General features: G+C 37.6%; 1 protein-coding gene and 1 long non-coding RNA gene across 3 annotated transcripts; one reads left to right on the top strand and one right to left on the bottom strand.

Annotated features, from left to right (window-relative positions):
• Positions 1 to 1,781: 1,781 nt before the first annotated feature.
• On the bottom strand, positions 1,782 to 8,488 carry LOC127496327 (uncharacterized). Of its 2 annotated transcripts, none has more exons than XR_007925295.1 (3): positions 8,327 to 8,488; positions 2,804 to 2,860; positions 1,782 to 2,724 (listed from the first exon to the last, which is right to left on the bottom strand). It is a non-coding gene; the product is annotated as an uncharacterized LOC127496327 (long non-coding RNA). The 2 variants fall into 2 exon arrangements; XR_007925294.1 differs by lacking the exon at positions 8,327 to 8,488 and adding an exon at positions 3,031 to 3,253.
• Positions 8,489 to 13,310: 4,822 nt separating this feature from the next.
• Positions 13,311 to 19,075, top strand: chrna10a (cholinergic receptor, nicotinic, alpha 10a). Its single transcript, XM_051864182.1, is given in 3 exon segments — positions 13,311 to 15,140; positions 17,781 to 17,863; positions 17,865 to 19,075. Coding segments are annotated over 3 exon segments (1,290 nt in total). The 5' UTR covers positions 13,311 to 14,554; the 3' UTR covers positions 18,486 to 19,075.
• Positions 19,076 to 20,327: the final 1,252 nt, after the last annotated feature.

Here is a 20,327-nt window from a genome sequence, read left to right as displayed (position 1 = left end):
CATCTCACAGAGTTACACGGTGTTGCATTTGCCTCAGTGTGATTTGAAAGTAAAATGAACTAGACTCATATGAGGCTGCTACAGTTTTATTCTCAAGCAGACACTGCACTTCATTCACTTAAATCCTGCCCACAAGCTAGAGAATTTGACTGTGAAATCAGTGTTATGGCCTCTGGCAAACACACAAAACAACACGCCTGTCTTTGTTTGGACCTTGTGCTGTGGCTTTCATTCTATTTTGACATTTGCTTTGTCATTAATATATTTATACATATACGATTTCCAATTTGACCGTTTACAAATACATAAATATATTTGATCAGGTAAAATACACATTCTTCCTTCTAACATAAAGACGACGATGAAATAAGCTTCAGTCTGTTGTGGTAATTCAACTCCAGCTTAAATATGTGCAAATACTGCCACCCTGTGGATATAGCTTGAAAGCACCTCATTTAAGTCTGCTATGCATATTGAGCTGCTGGTTTTATTCAAGTCTGGCCATCACAGAATCTCCAGGCAAAATAATGGTGAAATTATTAAGCTGTTGTGAGGCCACGTGACGGCCATCAATTTGTGAATTAAAAAAATAATAAAATGTTTGATTAATCAATAGTTAGGGCCGTGAATCAATGATTATTCATTCATTCATTCATATATATATATATATATATTGTTGTATTTTGTTTTTGTTTGTTTCCTCCCTCTCCTTGTGTTATCTATCCATCGAGTTGTTTAGGTTGATCTTATTGGACGGGAAAACCAGCAATCATCGTGGTGATGTCATGACCAGCGTTCTGCCAATCTGCGGGCTGCTGATCGTTTAAAGGGCTTTTGGCGGCGTTCCACCTGCAGTGAGCGTTTGGACTTCGGACCACACTCACCTTTGTCGAGCCAGAAGCAGCCAGCCAACCTACGTGTCTTTGAACTGTTCACTTAGTCTGTGGTTTACTGAGACGGTATTCTGTGAGTTGTTTGATGCACTCGTGTAATAGTTAATCTGATGGAGTTAGAGCGTGATACAAGTTTCACATGTTCATTGTATGTGCGCATTCGTATGCTGGTGTGAAGTCATTATATGTTAACCACTTGATTCGGTCTTGATTGGCAAATAATGATCCCTTTGTTATGTACAGCCCTACTCAGTGTTAATCTCAACCTCCCTGACAACTGTTAATTCCGTAGTGAGTGACGGCTCGATCTGGTAGTTACTAATTTATGTTAGTTAGTGTGTGGGTGTTCGCCTCCATTGTATTTTATGTAGTAAGTTTAGTTAAGGCGTCGTACACGCCGAAGTTTTCGGTTTTGTTTCTACATCTTATTTTTGGTAGTTAGTTTAGGGGCGTGGGCGTTAGTTAATGGGGTTTTGTTTTGATTATTTCTTTTGTTTTGATTATTTCTTTTGTTTTGATTATTTCTTTTGTTTGGCGACATCCTCGTTTTCTCTTACTTTTGAGTTCATGTTTTTCTTGTATTGTCCAATTTCTCCCGTGTCAATAAACATCGGGTTATTTCTGCAACCCTTGTTGTCTGGTCTGCTCTCCCTCACACTGCAACAGCTGCATCTCACCTAAATGTTGCGTTCATTCCACTTAACATCTGTAAGCTCGTAACTAATAAATAAATATATATAAATATATATAAATATAAATAAATAAATAAATATATATATATATATATATATATATATATATATAATACAATGCCAAACACAGTGATGCACAGAGCCTGGATTACACATGTGCTGTGTTTGGAGGATTAAACGGTTTAGTGTCCCTGTGTTTTATTGACTTTCATACAGCAGCTGTCCTCTGGAGTTGACAGGACTAGATCTTCAATGAATTGAATATTTATCACCTGTAATTTTATGCCCGATAATCAATGAAGTGAATTGCGAGATGACTGTCAGGAATGTGCAATATTTTTCTTTTTTTGTCTTCTGCTGGATGCTCACACCAGGTAATGCATTCTTCTTTTTTACATAGCCTATCTATCTGTCATTGTGCTGTTGGTTTTTGTTCACTTTTAAATTTAATTTGCCATATTTAGCCATCGATAGGTCTTAAATCTTCTTAAAATTATAAGCAAATTCATGTTTTATATATAACAGTCCTATGTGTCTGATGTTTGGTCAAAAGGGTGCAACATGCATGACTGATGCATCATTTTCCATTTAGTGTATGTATTGATTCCCAACTGTTGATGATTTTTATATATCTATTTCTGTGTATTTACAACCCATTGTCAGTCCAACACTATAATCCTTTCTGTAAATCTCTTTTAGAGCTTTATTGAAATGACAGCAGTTGCAAACATCTGGCAAAGTCCAGACCTGTGTCTACATCATATTCTTTTATAGGTTTCGCTAACTCTTTAAATAATCCCTTTCCTCTCACGCAGGAATTTACCACTGCCCTATGGGCTTCCATCTAACCCCATATAGTGAGAAACCATGTTCTATGCTACTGGGGCATGTTGTCACAGAGGGTCAATGTGTGTTTCATGAGCTATATATTTTTTTTCTGGCAAATAATGGTGGAAATATTCAATAGCAGTATATAAACCAACTGCTTAATGGGAGATTTACGCAATCTCTTCTGTTGTATAGCTTCAGATGGGTAATCTAGCGGGAAATCTCTTCGCTCCACTCCTCCTGATTAAGCCATCTGTCATGTGGATGTGTTATCCGTCACACAAGTCATGTCATGTGGCTCTGATTTATTCCTGTCCAACAGAACAAAACCATGTCAAATAACTCAAATATGTGATAAAACTGATAAAAAGAAGTTATATTTTGGTTTACCTTAGCCTACAATGAATCATTTTGGCTTCACTTTATTTCTCCATTGTAAGTATTCATCTGTTAAATGAATAAATGCACTGTAAATAAACTGTACATCACATTTAGACTCTTACTCAACAAGAGTTTGAGGTAAAGCATTACAAGTAGCACAAGTAACGTAATCAGATTACCTTTTCCAAGTAACTATAGCAAAACATTACTTTTAAATTTGCAACAAAATATCTTACTTTTTCAAATAAGTTACATTGTTTTCCCATTGACTGACAGCTCTCCTGTCCTCATGTTGAGAGAAATAAGTGCAGAGGCGTTGGGTGCTTCTCATTTCTTATTTGTGCATCCATATTTCCTTTCCTTACTTCCTTTCCTTGCGTCTTAGCTCCACCCCCTTAGTATGCAAGGGAAGGATACACATGTGTATCCTCACTCATGACCTTTCAGGAAGTTTCCTCATTCCTCGCCTTCTCGTGGTGCAATTAGAGAATTGAGATGTCCTTTACTATCATAGTACTATCAGTTTCCGGGTCAGGGGCTGGAGGACGGAGGAGTGAGGAAACTATTGAGAAGCACCCACTGTGTGCTCAGGTGTAAACATGATGGTTATTGTAGTTCTAGACTAAATGTGAACAGGCATTTACTCATCTTACTTGCACAAAAACAGATTCAGTATTCCTCAAAATCAATAAAAATCAGTAAAATGCAAACTTGCAAACCTGCAATAATAGGTTGTTTGCAATCATGTGGTTCTGGTGACGCGCGAAATGAATGTGGAGGGCAAGCAGTGAAAATTAGAATGTAAAAGATGTAGAAAAGTCCGTACTGTGCTGGTGTAGAAATAAACAGAAAATCACAACATATTTTGGACGTGACCATTATGTTATGAAGAGGAGCGATTTTTCTACTGAATTGAAAGACGTGACTGCCATCGAGGAGGTAGATATAGAGAATGTGATGCTGCCGTCACGCCGCGTTGAGTTCTGGTCTGAATTGTTTATATCGCGCATGTCTTTCTGCTAATGATCTTAAGGGCAGTATTTTTGATTTTCTGTCGTGATTGTGAAAAATGTCGCCATTGTAAGTCATTTATGCTGAATCGAGAATTGCAACAGGAGCTCACATCATCGTTCAGGGAAAAAAACTGGACGGTGTAATACAATTTTCGTCTTTTCTACGTGTAAAAACACACTAAGGGGAGCTGGGTGAGGAGGTGACGGGAAGACGCCGTATAGCAAATCTAATAATGTCACTGATTGAACCCACTCCCTATCACTCAATAAAATAATCACATAGTTGAGTGTTTTTGAAAGTGTTGTATTTTGTTTGGTTTAATAATTAACATTACATTTGCGAGTATGACCCTCACAAGGCTTGTGAATGAGTATACAGGTGCTGGTCATATAATTAGAATATCATCAAAAAGTTGATTTATTTCACTAATTCCATTCAAAAAGTGAAACTTGTATATTATATTCATTCATTACACACAGACTGATATATTTCAAATGTTTATTTCTTTTAATTTTGATGATTATAACTGACAACTAAGGAAAATCCCAAATTCAGTATCTCAGAAAATTAGAATATTGTGAAAAGGTTCAACTTTGAAGACACCTGGTGCCACACTCTAATCAGCTAATTAACTCAAAACACCTGCAAAGGCCTTTAAATGGTCTCTCAGTCTAGTTCTGTAGGCTACACAATCATGGGGAAGACTGCTGACTTGACAGTTGTCCAAAAGACGACCATTGACACCTTGCACAAGGAGGGCAAGACACAAAAGGTCATTGCAAAAGAGGCTGGCTGTTCACAGAGCTCTGTGTCCAAGCACATTAATAGAGAGGCGAAGGGAAGGAAAAGATGTGGTAGAAAAAAGTGTACAAGCAATAGGGATAACCGCACCCTGGAGAGGATTGTGAAACAAAACCCATTCAAAAATGTGGGGGAGATTCACAAAGAGTGGACTGCAGCTGGAGTCAGTGCTTCAAGAACCACTACGCACAGATGTATGCAAGACATGGGTTTCAGCTGTCGTGTCAAGCCACTCTTGAACAACAGACAGCGTCAGAAGCGTCTCGCCTGGGCTAAAGACAAAAAGGACTGGACTGCTGCTGAGTGGTCCAAAGTTATGTTCTCTGATGAAAGTAAATTTTGCATTTCCTTTGGAAATCAAGGTCCCAGAGTCTGGAGGAAGAGAGGAGAGGCACACAATCCAGATTGCTTGAGGTCCAGTGTAAAGTTTCCACGGTCAGTGATGGTTTGGGGTGCCATGTCATCTGCTGGTGTTGGTCCACTGTGTTTTCTGAGGTCCAAGGTCAACGCAGCCGTATACCAGGAAGTTTTAGAGCACTTCATGCTTCCTGCTGCTGACCAACTTTATGGAGATGCAGATTTCATTTTCCAACAGGACTTGGCACCTGCACACAGTGCCAAAGCTACCAGTACCTGGTTTAAGGACCATGGTATCCCTGTTCTTAATTGGCCAGCAAACTCACCTGACCTTAACCCCATAGAAAATCTATGGGGTATTGTGAAGAGGAAGATGCGATATGCCAGACCCAACAATGCAGAAGAGCTGAAGGCCACTATCAGAGCAACCTGGGCTCTAATAACACCTGAGCAGTGCCACAGACTGATCGACTCCATGCCACGCCGCATTGCTGCAGTAATTCAGGCAAAAGGAGCCCCAACTAAGTAATGAGTGCTGTACATGCTCATACTTTTCATGTTCATACTTTTCAGTTGGCCAAGATTTCTAAAAATACTTTCTTTGTATTGGTCATTAGTAATATTCTAATTTTCTGAGATACTGAATTTGGGATTTTCCTTAGTTGTCAGTTATAATCATCAAAATTAAAAGAAATAAACATTTGAAATATATCAGTCTGTGTGTAATGAATGAATATAATATACAAGTTTCACTTTTTGAATGGAATTAGTGAAATAAATCAACTTTTTGATGATATTCTAATTATATGACCAGCACCTGTATATTTGCACGCAGCCTTGAAAACTGTTCACAAGCTTCTATGGGTTTGATTTTGGTTATCATTTGTTGAAATAAATACAAAAAAAAAAACAACAACAACAAAAAAAAACAGTGTGTCGGTGTCTGTCCGCTGAATGCCCCTCCGATTCTCCTTTGTGGTCATATGGGAGAGTGAATATTTAAAAAGAAAACATTAAAACTACAGTTACATTTACACCCTTCCAACAAAGAAATGGATCGACTTCTGTCAGCTTGTTGAACACTTTTTTTTATATGGACATTTTTTATCATATGATGGCTGAAGCAGCAGCGCGTGACACTGTTTTCACGGTAACCAGGGGCACGTTCAAGCTCAAACCGGTGCGCAACGTTTTGCTACGGTTTCCGGGTTGAACGACATGTTTCCTGGAAACGGTGTGCAACGGGTTTGAGATACGTTTTCTCTTGTTTGGTGGGTGTGTCAAAAATGTAAACCCAATCAGCAGAAGCATGTATATAAACCACGAGGGATTAAAGAGACAGCTCGCACAATGGGTCCAAGTAAAGTCGTTTACAACTATGTTCTCTTTATTCTGTAAGGCAAGGGCAGTGACTGTAACATCGAGCGTATTTTGCAGTATTAAACACGTATTTATACCGATTTCATCAGGCTCCGAAATCTCTTCAAAAAGAACACAAAGAATGGCCTTCTCAGCTGCCATAGTTGCAACTCTTGTCATCAGAACACGGTGTTCAACGCACCACCGTTTCCGTTTAAAAAACGTTTTGCAACGTTTTGTCGGGGCTGAACGCAGCCCAGATCAACATTTTGAACGGAATTCTACAAAACTTAAGTGAAAACACCAAATGATCATGCAATGGGATAAAATAGCTTCTCTTCCCTGTAAACGATATCATGAAGAATGTGAATATTTAACCAAGTCAAAAACAAAAAAGGTAAGCAGGTATTCATTTCAGTATCAGCAGATGCAAAACGCTAAAAAAAGGTGACAACTTTTAAAGTTAAAAAACGATACAAGTTACGTAAACGATAAAAGCTCATTGTGGTTTCTTGGTTTGATAGATTTGAACAACCATAAACGACGCAAAAGATAGGAATTTTGAGTTTGTGATTGGATATAGAAAAATCACTCCTTGCCCTCCAGCCGCATTTCGCGTGCAGCAATGACGTCATGTGCAAACAACCTATTAAATATGTTACATGAAATATATTTGGGTAATTTATTTAATCTCACTTCATTAACCAAATCCCTTTGGTTCTGACCTTTGATGATCCAATTCAAGCATACCAACAAGCAAAAATGACAGATAAACATCACACTTGTGTTTCATTTTTTTGTTTTTATTGCTGAAGTAAGAGAGTTGAACTTTCTAGTTCTACGACCCAGAATAGCAGCACAGCTGAAAGGTTTGTTTGAGCGGCGCCCTCTACTGTACAGGCATGAAATAGAATTTTTTTGTTAATAAAAACAAACAAGCAAGCCCAGCCCAGATGAGAAAAAGTAACACAAAAGTAACGTAACGCATTTCCATAAAAAGTAACTTTTAGTTAACACAATATTGCAAAGCATTACTTTTAAAAGTAACTTTCCCCAACACTGCTCACCAAGTCATTTACTTGATCATAAAATACAGTAAAAATAAATAATATTGTGAAATATTATTACAATTTTAAATAATTGTCTTCTATTTAAATATATTTTAAAATGTAATTTATTCCTGTGATCAAAGCTGAATTTTCAGCATAATTTCTCCAGTCTTCGGTATCACATGATCCTTCAGAAATCATTTTAGTATGATTTGCTGCTCCAGAAACATTTATTATTATCAATTTTAAAGACCGCTGTGCTGCTTAATATTTTTGTGAAAACTGTGAAATTTTTACATGATTTTTTCATGAAAGTTTTTTCATGAAAAATTTGAGATTATATATACGTTTTTTTTTTGTGTAATATATATATAATACACAAAAAACGAATGTCTTTCTTTTGTTCCAGTTTGCTGGGGTGCCAATGGGATATACGCCCAGAAACTGCTCAATGATTTATTTAGCAACTACACAAGTGCACTGAGGCCAGTGGAGGACACAGAAGACATCCTCAATGTCACACTACAGATCACCCTCTCTCAAATCATTGACATGGTAATCTGCCCTCAAAACCACAGCCTGCCAGAAAATTAGCTCAAATAAGGACACTGTAGAAAACATGTTGCCATACACAGATTAAAGGGGCGGTTCATTATGATTTCACTTTTTTAACTTTAGTTAGTGTGCAATGTTGCTGTTAGAGCACAAACAACATCTGCAAAGCAAAGGGAGATATTTTATTTGAAAGAATTCTGTTTAAGGACTACAACAAACGGCTGGTAGGGACTACAACGAGCTTCTTCCCGGGTTGGTGACATCACTAATCCTAAAATTTACATAAACCCTGCCTCCGAGAACACGCAACAAAGGGATGAGGCCATGTTATTGCAATACAGTACATAACACAAATGCAATAGCATGTCATAAAAGCAAGATAAATTAAGCAACTAACCGTTCAAAAACGTCCTGTTGCATTCTACATGTTGTCACTTCTTCTTGAGTCTCTCCATCATTGTCCAACTTCGGTTTGAACAAAAAAGGCTGAACAGTTTCTGACATTTTCAGTGAGTCTTCGTGAGATAATCGTCACTGCTAACACCATGTGCTAACATGAGCTCTTGAAACCCCACCCTCTGCTTAGGAACAGCAGCTCATTTGCATTTAAAGGGACACACACAAAAATGGAGCGTTTTTGCTCACCCTCAAAAAGTGACATTTAACATGCTATAAAAATGATCTGTGGGGTATTTTGAGCTAAAACTTCATAAACACACTTTGGGGACATCAGAGACTTATTTTACATCTTGTAAAAATGGCATTATACCACCCCTTTAATGTGCAAGCATCATGATTTCTGAGCCAGAAGTTATTCAGTAAGGAAACAAAGGAATTATAATTTCAAAAATAATGCCAAAATGTATTTGACATGATATTTGGAGTACTGTTGGCCAAATAATACATCTTTATATCTTAAAATATATTGCAATATTAAAAAAAAAATGTTTAGTAACCCATTTGTTGAGTTAAAGATGCCAATCAGTTTATGATTTTGAATAAAATCTATATGCTGTATAGGATGCCTGTAATTTAATTGAGACCTTTCTGTAAATGGCCAAACAAAAGCTTTAGGGATTTATATACTTATTTATTTATTAATATTGAACCACATTATTCAATTATAAGGATGTTTTATTTTCTCTAAGGCAAGAAATAGCATTTTGAATAATTTATAATGTTTCACTGGACTAAAATTGCGGCATGACTGATACGCTTCTGTTCCAGGATGAGCGTAACCAGATTCTGACGGCGTATTTGTGGATACGGCAGGTGTGGGTTGACAAGTATCTCACCTGGAATAAGGATAACTATGATGGGCTTGATACCATCCGTATACCTGGTAGTTATGTATGGAGACCTGATATAGTCCTATATAACAAGTAGGTCGGATTGGTATCGGGTTTGACTTTTCTTATTTACTCTTTCTTTCTTTCCCCACATGGTGGCACAAGCTGAACACTTAATAAATGCATTTATGATTAAGTGTTCAGGGAATCATCTGTTTCTGTTTTTTATGGTTCCAAGTGATATTGATAGGAAATTAATTTATTCCTAATTGAAAAAAAAAAAAATGGAGCAAACATTAATATTCAGTTATGATACAGCTGCTCCTGTAGTGAATTTGGAGCACCTCTAATTGGAATGTATTAGTCAATATTGCATTATAGTCTTAGCCTGAGACAGTCTAACGCACCATTTTTTCCAATGGCTGTTCTTTTTTTGTGGCATCTTCAAGTATATTCACCTCTGAACAAACTAAAACAAACCTATCAAAGGAACAGTTTACTCCAAAATGAACATTTACTTACAAACACACCCACATTTAAGTCACCAGGTCACTCACTCACTCATTTTCAATGAATCAATTGATTCAGTTCACCAAACTTGTCTGAATGATTTATTCATTAATCAAATAAATCATTAAATGAATCATTCAGACCAGTTTGGTGAACAGAACATTTTCGGTGTGTTCCAAACGGGATACATCACCCTCCGAAGTGAAAACAATCAAGGCCGCCATATTGAAGGGTCGTTCCAAACTGAAGTGCTCAAAACTGGCCACTTCAGAAGGGTACAACTGATGGACACTTCGGGCCCCCATGATCCTTTGCACAGGGAAGTTGTTTGACATCACAGAATGGGTACAGGAGGCTTGGAGGCTTCGATTTTACCTATAAATGTATGTATAGTATTTTTCTATACTACTGTAATATTTATATGAATTAGATTTTGTACATTATTATGGTCAAAACAACATTCAAGAAAAATACTTTATAGCTACCTTTATCAGTTTATCAGACACAATATACATTATATTTAACGTAAAAGACCGGCAGTAGCTTATAATATTACTACAGTAAATTAATGCATATTAATACAAAGAGTACACCAGGGGAAAAAAGACAAAGGTGCCTCCTTGATTGTCTCGTTAAGATGATGCAGAAGTGCATTCCAAAAAAAGAGTTCTTTTGACCCCTACGCCCTTCATCCCTTTCGAAGCTCTTCGAAGAACTCCAGAGGGTAAACCCTTTGAAGGGATTAGGGCATAGGGATGAGCCCTTCTGAATTGGAACGCAGGGTTTGTTTGGCTCCCTATATCTGACACACCCATTTCAGGTCTTGCAGTCTCTACTAATGAGCTCATGAGTTGAATCAGGTGTGATAGATGAGGGAGACATACTGGTGGTACTCCATGACTGGTTTAAGAACCACTGACTTAGACTATAGAGCAGGGGTGGCGACCTCCGGTCCTGGAGAGCCTCTGTCCTGCAAAGTTTAGCTCCAACCCTGAGAAAAACTCACCTGCCTATAGCTTTCTAGCAACCCTTCAGACCTTGATTAGCTTGATCAGGTGTGTTTGATTAGGGTTGGAGCTGAACTCTGCAGGGCTGTGGCTCTCCAGGACCAACGTTAGCCACCCCTGCTACAGAGCATGAGTTGTATTATAAACCACTATTGTAATGCTTTTGCATTCTTTATAAAGCTTTAAATCTTCAGTCCCTATTCATTGTAATTGTATGAAAGAGTTTCTTTTGTTTTCATGGAAGAGAGAAAGTCAGTCAGGTCTGGAACAACATGAGGATGAATAAATACTGACAGAAAGTTTGTTTAAGATTAATGTGTTGTGGAAAAAAAAACATGAAACAGAAACAATAGAGTGGTGGAACTATGACGTCACTTTGTAGGCTAATCGGCAATTAGCAACTCGCTGGTTCCCTCGACAAAAACCCAATAGGATTTTCCCATAGGCTTTTGGATTATCAAAAAAAAAAAAAAAAAAAAAAAAGCTCTATGATCAACAAAAGTTAATGATACATTTTGTCCATCAGGATAATTTTCACAGAGGAACACAACTTTTGTGAATTTTGAAGCCTAAATGCAGTCACTTTAGCAAAAAGCTAAAGGTAGGCTATAAACAAACTACACCACAGTCCCACAATTTCAACATCACCACCACTAAGCCTCTGACAACTCTTTTATTCTTTATCTAAAAACATTTTCTCATTAAGTTTGAATTATAATTGTTTGTAAGAATGCAATAATATGCATAACTAGGACTGATTGATGACATTTAATCTCACCGACAGCCTATGTAGTCCGATTTAGCCACTTGTTAGCAACTGTTTTTTCAAGACACGTAACAGCGTTGAAAAGTCACGGGTAGGATAATACTGATGTACCTTGTAAAATAAAATGTGAAAGTATCTTGAGCTTGTGTTAACCACTGACCTTATTTCAGCCATTTAGCCAAAAAAAAAACCCATCAACTTAGGGCCGATGGAACCGGAAGTGCTAAAATGCTAACTCGCTTCTGGGTTTTGGCCTACAAAAATGCATCATAGTTCCACCACTGTATTCATCTAATCTTGTGCCTTCATATTCTTTCTTGACCACTTTTATTTGCCATTTTAGGGAACCCTTATGACTCTACAGTGGCTATAAATACTCTACACACCCCCTGTTAAAATTGCAAGTTTTTGAGATGTAAAAATGAATCCAAGTAAAGATGTTCTTTGGAAATAACCATTAAGACCTGAAGATAAAGTGGATTGTTTCCCCCTAGCATGATAAGAACCTCAAAAGCAAATCTAAGTCAACAAAGGAGTGGCTTCAGATGAAGGTTTTAAAATGGCCCAGTCAAAACCCAGACCTAAATCCAATCGAAAGAAAAAAATGAAAAAAATCCTTGAGCAATGACTCAAAGAGGGCTGTACACAGAAGAGCCCCCTAAAATAGTACACTTGTGCAACCAGGTTGTGCAACCACTTGTGCAAGTATTTTATTTGTCTTAGTTTTTCTAAAAAAAAGTGTAGGCATATCTATTTGGTAATTGTTACTTGACTTTTATTGGTTTTAACATTGCATTAAAAGTGAAAAAAAGATGTGAAAACTTTTACAGGGGTCGTTCTAAAACCACTTTTAACACTTTTAAGTAAGGGAACGTTTCACACTTGTAATTAAGAATGGGGGGTTAGCACAATTTTATCTGGAGTTATGAAACACCGAGTAAAAAGCGATTGCTTTTGTAGTGTGCTAACACCCAGCATTGCAGTGTCAAACATGTTCAACATGAAACGACAGTGTTAGAATGTTAAGGCTAGACATTCAATCCCGTGCATCAAATTTACAGTAGTGCTTTGGATAGTCACAGAAACACCGCATGTTGTAGCCTATAAACAGTAATTTTAGTGGTTAAGGGGGAAAATGTCATATGGTGACAGAAAACGCGATAACTGGAGTGAAGAAGAGACCATTTCTTTGTTACCTTTATAGTCTGGAAGGTTCATTCAGGATAAACTTGATAGTAAAGTCAGTGATGTATGAGGATGGAAACGCTAGACACTGGAACCTTTATGTAAGCAGGCTGCATTTGTCCAATCAGTGACACTGACACTGCATATACAGTTGCAAGAAAAAGTATGTGAACCACTTGCAGAATTTGTGAAAATGTGAAAAATTTTAATAAAATAAGAGAGATCATTCAAAATGAATGATATTTTTCATTTAGTACTGTCTCAAGTAAGATATTTTACATAAAAGATGTTTACATATAATCCATAAGACAAAAAATAGCTGAATTTATTAAAATTATCCCATTCAAAAGTTTGTGAACCATTGGTTCTTAATACTGTGTGTGGTTACCTGAACTATCTACGACTGTTTTTTGTTTTGTGATGGTTGTTCATGAGTCCCTTGTTTGTTCTGAGCAGTTAAACTGAGCTCTGTTCTTCAGAAAAATCCTCCAGGTCCTGCAGATTCTTCAGTTTTCCAGCATCTTTTGCATTTTGCATTGGATGCTCCAGAAGGAAACACGATGCATTAAGAGTCAGGGGGTGAAAACTTTTTGAATTTGAAGATCAAGGTAAATTGTACTTAATTTGTCTTCTGGGAAACATGTAAGTATCTTCTGTTACTTCCGAAGGGGAGTACTAAATGAAAAAAATGGATATTTAAACGAAATAAGAAAAATTTGTACATCTTCGTCCTGTTCAAAAGTTTTCACCCCCGGCTCTTAATGCATCGTGTTTCCTTCTGGAGCATCAGTGAATGTTTGAACCTTTTTTAATAGTTGTGTTTGAGTCCCACAGTTGTCCTCAGTGTGAAAAGACGGATCTCAAAATCATTCAGTCACTGCTGTAAAGGGTTAAAATATGCAAAAAAATCTTTGAAAACTGAAGAATCCGCAGGACCTGGAGGATTTTTCTGAAGAACAGAACTCAGTTTAACTGCTCAGAACAAACAAGGAACTCATGAACAACCATCACAAAACAAAAAAAAAAAAACAGTCGTAGATCATTCAGGTAACCACACACAGTATTAAGAATCAATGGTTCACAAACTTTTGAACGGGGTCATTTTAATAAATTCAGCTATTTTTTTTGTCTTGTGAATTATATGTAAACATCTTTTATGTAAAATATCTTACTCAGGACAGTATTAATTAAAAAATAACATGCATTTTGTATGATCTCTCTTATTTTGTTAAAATTATTAACATTTTCACAGATTCTGCAGATTCTGCAAGTGGTTCACATACTTTTCCTTGCAACTGTAAGTAATTTTAAATGAGTGAATACTATCATTCATCCAAGGAGTTTAATTAATCATAAGAGCTGCTCTAGATTTCATAGGAGCAACTTTATCCAAGATTTAAAGGCAATACTCATTAAAAGATTGTACTTGAACATCAACATTTTAATAATGGAGGATTTATCAAAAGCAGCAGAGAATGTTTTGTGGAAAAGTTAGGATTCGAGAATTAATTATCTGACTACAAGGTGATGAGTCAAAAAAAAAGAAAAAAAAAAGAAGAAGTCAAATAAAATATGATCTGAAATACAAAGGTCCTCAGACAAAACGGAACCAATATGTAAACCAAAAATAAAAACAAGATCTAAAGACTTTAAATCTTGCTTTTAGTTTTGGTTTACATATTGGTTCTGTTTTTTCTGGGAAACTTTGTATTATATGAGTGGGACCAGTAACATGTTGAGTAAGAATAAAAGAGAAGCAATGTGAAACGTGAAGCAAGATATCCCAGGATTCTGTTTACTCAGGGTTTAGTATGACCCAGAGTTAACTAATTCAAGTGTGAAAATCCCTTTTTTATACCCACAGTATAATGACCCCAATTATTCTACTGTTTACTCTGGCAGCATATTCTGTTTCTTGTAGCGCTGATGATCACTTCACCAGCACTATGGACACCAATGTGGTGATACGCCATGACGGCCAGATCATGTGGGATGCTCCAGCCATCACCAAAAGCTCCTGTAAAGTGGATGTCTCGTTCTTCCCCTTTGACGCCCAGCAGTGCCGACTGACCTACGGTTCTTGGACTTACAACGGCAACCAGCTTGACATTTTGAACGCCATGGAGAGCGCGGATCTCGCCGACTTGGTTGACAATGTGGAATGGGAGGTGCTGGGAATGCCGGCCAAGAGAAACATCATTCTGTACGGCTGCTGTGCAGACCCTTATCCGGACGTGACATACACTCTGAAACTGAAGAGAAGGGCCTCGTTTTATGTGTTCAACTTGCTCATTCCCTGCGTGATGATCTCATTCTTGGCTCCGCTGGGCTTCTATCTACCTGCAGACTCTGGGGAGAAAGTGTCCCTGGGGGTTACCGTGATGCTGGCGCTCACCGTGTTTCAGCTGCTGGTGGCTGAGATCATGCCTCCCTCTGAGAATGTACCTCTTATAGGTGAATCACACCTACTTGACAAATTATAGTTATGGTTAGAGTTTATGTAAATACAAAGTTTGAATATGAAATTAGTAAAAAAGGAATAGCCAGTGTAAACCAGTATGGCAGAAATGTAGTATGATAGTATTCTATTCAATATTCAGATATTCGTTTTAGGTCTTTTTTCTAAATATTTAGTTAAATGGTTAATTTTCAGCCAAATATTTAGTGTCAGAAAAATGTGGTTAATTATAGATTATAAAATTATGTAATTAAATTAAATTATAGATTATAAAATATGAAAGCTATATTTTTAAAAAAATACCATGAATTTAAAATGGACAATTCCTATTTTTTTTATGCGATTTGCAGTATTTATTATAAATGATTTAACTGTGCACACATCATTTTTTTAAACTTGTGTGCCCTTATAAACTTTAATCAAAATAACTTCCCCTCCCTCTTGCAGCAACGTGTTTTCTCTTCTTTGATGACATGACAAAATCAAGTCCCATCTTACTTTTTTTTTCTTCTTGTTTGAGAAGCTGTTTCACTGGGATATACATCACAATAGGGAAGAAAAGAATATCGCAAATTCAGTTTCATGGCAACTTTAAGTAAATTAAATTTAGTTACTTTTTACTGTCGCTAACTACACCTTTAAGCTTGACTTTAGTTATATACCTTAAATTATTGGCAATAATTTTAGGCCCTGTTTACACTAGTGCATTTTCGTTTTAAAATGAAAACGATCCTCAATCCTCGTATATGGTGTTACCACTGTGTTTCAGAAACAATCTGTCTACACTACACGATCGAAAATGCATGTCACATGACCGTTCATGCACACTGGCATGTGCGTACAAATGTACACAGTTGCATGTAGGCAGCTGCCGTATTATAAAATGGCTGCTAAAAAGGACCACAAAGTCCCCAGCAAGCAATAGCCGTCATTTCACCATCTAGGTTAACTATAGTTCGGCTATGAGTACCCCTAAGTGGAGTAAATAATCAAAATAATCTTGAATAAGATTGTAATTGTAATTTTTGCCAAAATAACTTCGAAGATGTATAATATTCCATCCATGTAAGCAAAGTTAACAGTGATTACAAGGTGTTTAGTTTCATTTGGCCACCAATGGTCTCTACGATCAACTTAGGCTTATGACGCTTTTGGGAAATACAGCCCGGGTTTGTTATTGTCATGTTCTGGTAACGTATAGTGGGCAGCCACGCCTTCATTTTCATGAAGGGTCCGTTTTGATCCATTTACACTGAAACGCAACCCTGGAGTTTTCAAACTAAAAAGGGGTCTCCGTTTTCAAGGGTTGAAAATGCCAGAGTAGTGTAAATGTTATTACAAATTATGTCTGGTTCTGTTGAAGGTTCTCGCATGTGTATTAGAAGGAATATCTTAGGAAAATATACTCTGACTTACAGTTTTTCATGCAATACTTATTCAATAGCACCGTGATACTGATCGACTCTACAAATGCGGAACAAACAGAGTGAGCAGTGACTCTAATGAGGTGCTTTTAGTGAATCAGATTCACACAGCTGAATCAGTGGACTTCAACTTTTAAAAAGGCTGTAAAAAAGTCATTAAAAAGTTTGACACAAAGTCTGAAGTTTTGTGCATTAAAATGTTTGGCACAAATTATTATAAATTCATTCATTTTTAAAACCTTCTAATTTTTCTGGCAATGTAATTGATTTCCCCCCAAAATCTTTATTCATTAAAATTACTTAAAGGGTTAGTTTTAATCTTTGGAACACAAATTAAGATATTTTTGTTGAAATCCGATGGCTCAGTGAGGCCTGCATAGCCAGCAATGACATTTCCTCTCTCAAGATCCATTAATGTACTAAAAACATATTTAAATCAGTTCATGTGAGTACAGTGGTTCAATATTAATATTATAAATATTATATTTTTGGTGTGCCAAAAAAAACAAAATAACGACTTATATAGTGATGGCCGATTTCAAAACACTGCGTCAGGAAGCTTCGGAGCGTTATGAATCAGCGTGTCGAATCATGATTCGGATCGCATGTCAAACCGGCAAGCTGCTGAAATCACGTGACTTTGGCGCTCCGAACTGCTGATTCGACACGCTGATTCATAACACTCCGAAGCTTCCTGACGCAGTGTTTTGAAATCGGCCATCACTATATAAGTCGTTATTTTTATTTTTTTTGGCGCAATAAAAATATTCTCATTGCTATATAATATTAATATTGAATCACTGTATGCACATGAACTGATTTAAATATGTTTTTAGTACATTAATGAATCTTGAGAGAGGAAATGTCATTGCTGGCTATGGAGGCCTCATTGAGCCATCGGATTTAATCAAAAATATCTTAATTCATGTTCCGAAGATTAACGAAGGTCTTGCGGGTGTGGAACGCCATGAGGGTGAGTAATAAATGACATTATTTTCATTTTTGGGTGAACTAACTCTTTAAAGAATCATTAATGGAACAGTTAAGGAACCAGACTCATTAAACTCTTACATATAACAGAGCCTACATATAATTCAGTATTAAACATAATTGATAAAATATCATTCTGAACTTGTCAATCAAATATATAATCATTTTATTGGCAATATCACTGACACTAAAATTTTCTGTACCTTCTCTTACATTCTACAGGAAAGTATTACATAGCCACGATGACCATGATCACTGCATCCACCGCCCTCACCATCTTTATTATGAACATACATCACTGTGGCCCCTGAGGCCAAACCCGTCCCAGAGTGGGCCAAGAAATTCATCCTGCAGTATCTGGCCAGGATTTGCTTCGTCTACGAAGTCGGTGAAAACTGCATGACACCGCAACCAGAGAAACCAGACCCTCAACCGCAGAAGCCGCCCGACTCCAACTGCAACATGAATGGGCAAGCTGGGAAAGACGACTTTGTGTTCAAATTTGAGAGGGGTCAAGATGCCACATCTCCAAAACTTGCCGAGGACACAGAAGACATGTCTCAGATCATGAGCCCGGCGTGCTCGCTGGGAAAACACCCCACCTGTCGCTATGGCGTGTGGAAGGAGGGAATGTTCATGAGCATGGATTGTGGCGATGGGGTAGCAGAGGTGGGAAAAGCCACAGGAAGAGGAGGGGAAGGATGCAGAGATCATGATGGTGGGTTCAAGCCGCAGTGCAAATGTGAGCAGCAGCATCTCATGAGGAATATCGAGTATGTCGCAAACTGTTACCGTGATCAGAGAGCTACGGCGAGAAGAACGGGGGAGTGGAAAAAGGTTGCCAAGGTTCTGGATCGATTCTTCATGTGGCTGTTTTTCATTATGGTTTTCTTCATGAGCCTGCTCATAATGGGGAAAGCCATATGACACGGAAGTGTTTGTGACTGAAAGAAGGATACAACTTATCGCAAAACAAACCCAGACAGAATGATCAAAACGAAAACATTTGGCGACAATGACACACTGGTCAAAAGTATGTAATAATTAGAAAATATTAATTACTCCAAATTGCTACTGGTTTGACCACTAGTGTACACTATAATTAAAAAAATAAATATATTTCATGTCAGTTTTTTATTATTATTTTTATTTTATTATGTGAGAAAGAAGTGACACAAAACATGAAAAAGCACAGCTATGAAGGAAAGTGGTTGCCAGGGTCAACAGTAAAATACTTGAGCACAGAATACTGTGTTTGACCAATCAGAATCAAGTATTTCAGAGAGCCGTTTAATATACATTTTTTTTATGATAAAGCCATTTAGCCTGAGTGATTTGTGATTAGCTAGCAATTATTATTACTTTTTCTTTTAAATATTTTTTGAGATGTTTACAGCCATAAATGATGAGTAAATGTTTGAGTTCAGTGAGATCTACGATACTAAAAACTAAGGAAATCCTGTCCGCTCCTCTGATCAACATGCCTGAAACAGAAGCATTAAAAAACTGATGACAGATGTTGTGGTGCTTTGTTGATTGTTGTATTTTTTTTCTCCACACATCTCCCAGAGCTTAATCCTCTTATCCTTTGCACACACAACTGAACTTAAACATTATAGAACAAGCAGTAGATCTCTTTTTTGGCCTTGTTATGTTTTAGCAGGGAAGAGTAGAGATGAGGATCCTTATGCAGCAGTTTGAATGCAATAAACAAGATCATTCAGGCAGTAGGCAACAGAAACTATAAACACAACATGGATAATAATTGACAGAGAACAGAGCAAACTCAGATGTATAAGTGCATAGGCTAATGATAAACTAGTCACAGGTGAGGAACATAATCAGTAACCAAGGAAACAAATGAGAACATACTTAGGCTGAATCCGAAATCGCCCCCTATACCCTCATTCACTATTCCCTACATTAGTTCACTAATACAGATCACTTGAAGGAGTGACTGAAAATTGTCCCCTAAACATAATTCTATCAAAAATACAAACATTAATTAGCCTCAGACCCCAGAGGGTTAATACCTCTGGCTGCAAGGTTACCAGCACTACTACCTGAAGCACCACTTCCCCTCCGTCAGGATGGAAAGCCCTGCGATACAACAGGCCCTCTTGCTCCACTAACCGGTCCCATTGTCTATGGAGTGTAGTCACCAGCTTAAGCAAGAGTCACTGCTCCTGTGGCCCTGCAATTGCCCTTGCCACCAAAACTTCAAGACTTCCCCTTTAACTCGGTCTGCTTCCTGTAAAGCAATAATGTCAGGTACCGAGCAGCTCGGCAAAGCCTGCATTGCGCTCAACGTGGTCGCATGCACTGGTTCTATAATCATGGCTTGCCTCAACAGCTCTGGCACAACCACCCCTAATGAGTCACTAACGTTGATCTGTTGCCCTGCAGAATGTAGCCGTGACAGTGCATCAGCATTTTTGTTAGTTCCACCCTCCCGGTACTGGATGTCAAAGTCAAATGCAGCCAATTCGGCAGCCCACCTTTGCTCTGTAGCACCCAGCTTGGGCGTGGCCAGATGACTCTGTGCGAATTAACCTAGTTCGGCCACTATTTTGTGTAGTGGGGCAGTCGTCCTAGGACAAGGCCACTGAGCTGCTCAGCTTTACTTTGAGGCCTTCGGCTCTTAACCCCTTAAGCCCTGAGGGTATTTTGAGAGTTTTTTTTTTCTTCTAGGTGACACACAAAAAAGTAAAGACTTGTAACTCCAAAACTATAGCAAAGGAGAGTCAAAAGGTTGGTATCGTTTGAAAT

Source organism: Ctenopharyngodon idella, chromosome 15 (assembly GCF_019924925.1).
Source record: "Ctenopharyngodon idella isolate HZGC_01 chromosome 15, HZGC01, whole genome shotgun sequence".
Taxonomy (NCBI): domain Eukaryota; kingdom Metazoa; phylum Chordata; class Actinopteri; order Cypriniformes; family Xenocyprididae; genus Ctenopharyngodon; species Ctenopharyngodon idella.
The sequence above is the reverse complement of the archived record's forward strand: the minus strand, read 5'-3'. Positions and strand labels throughout refer to the sequence as shown.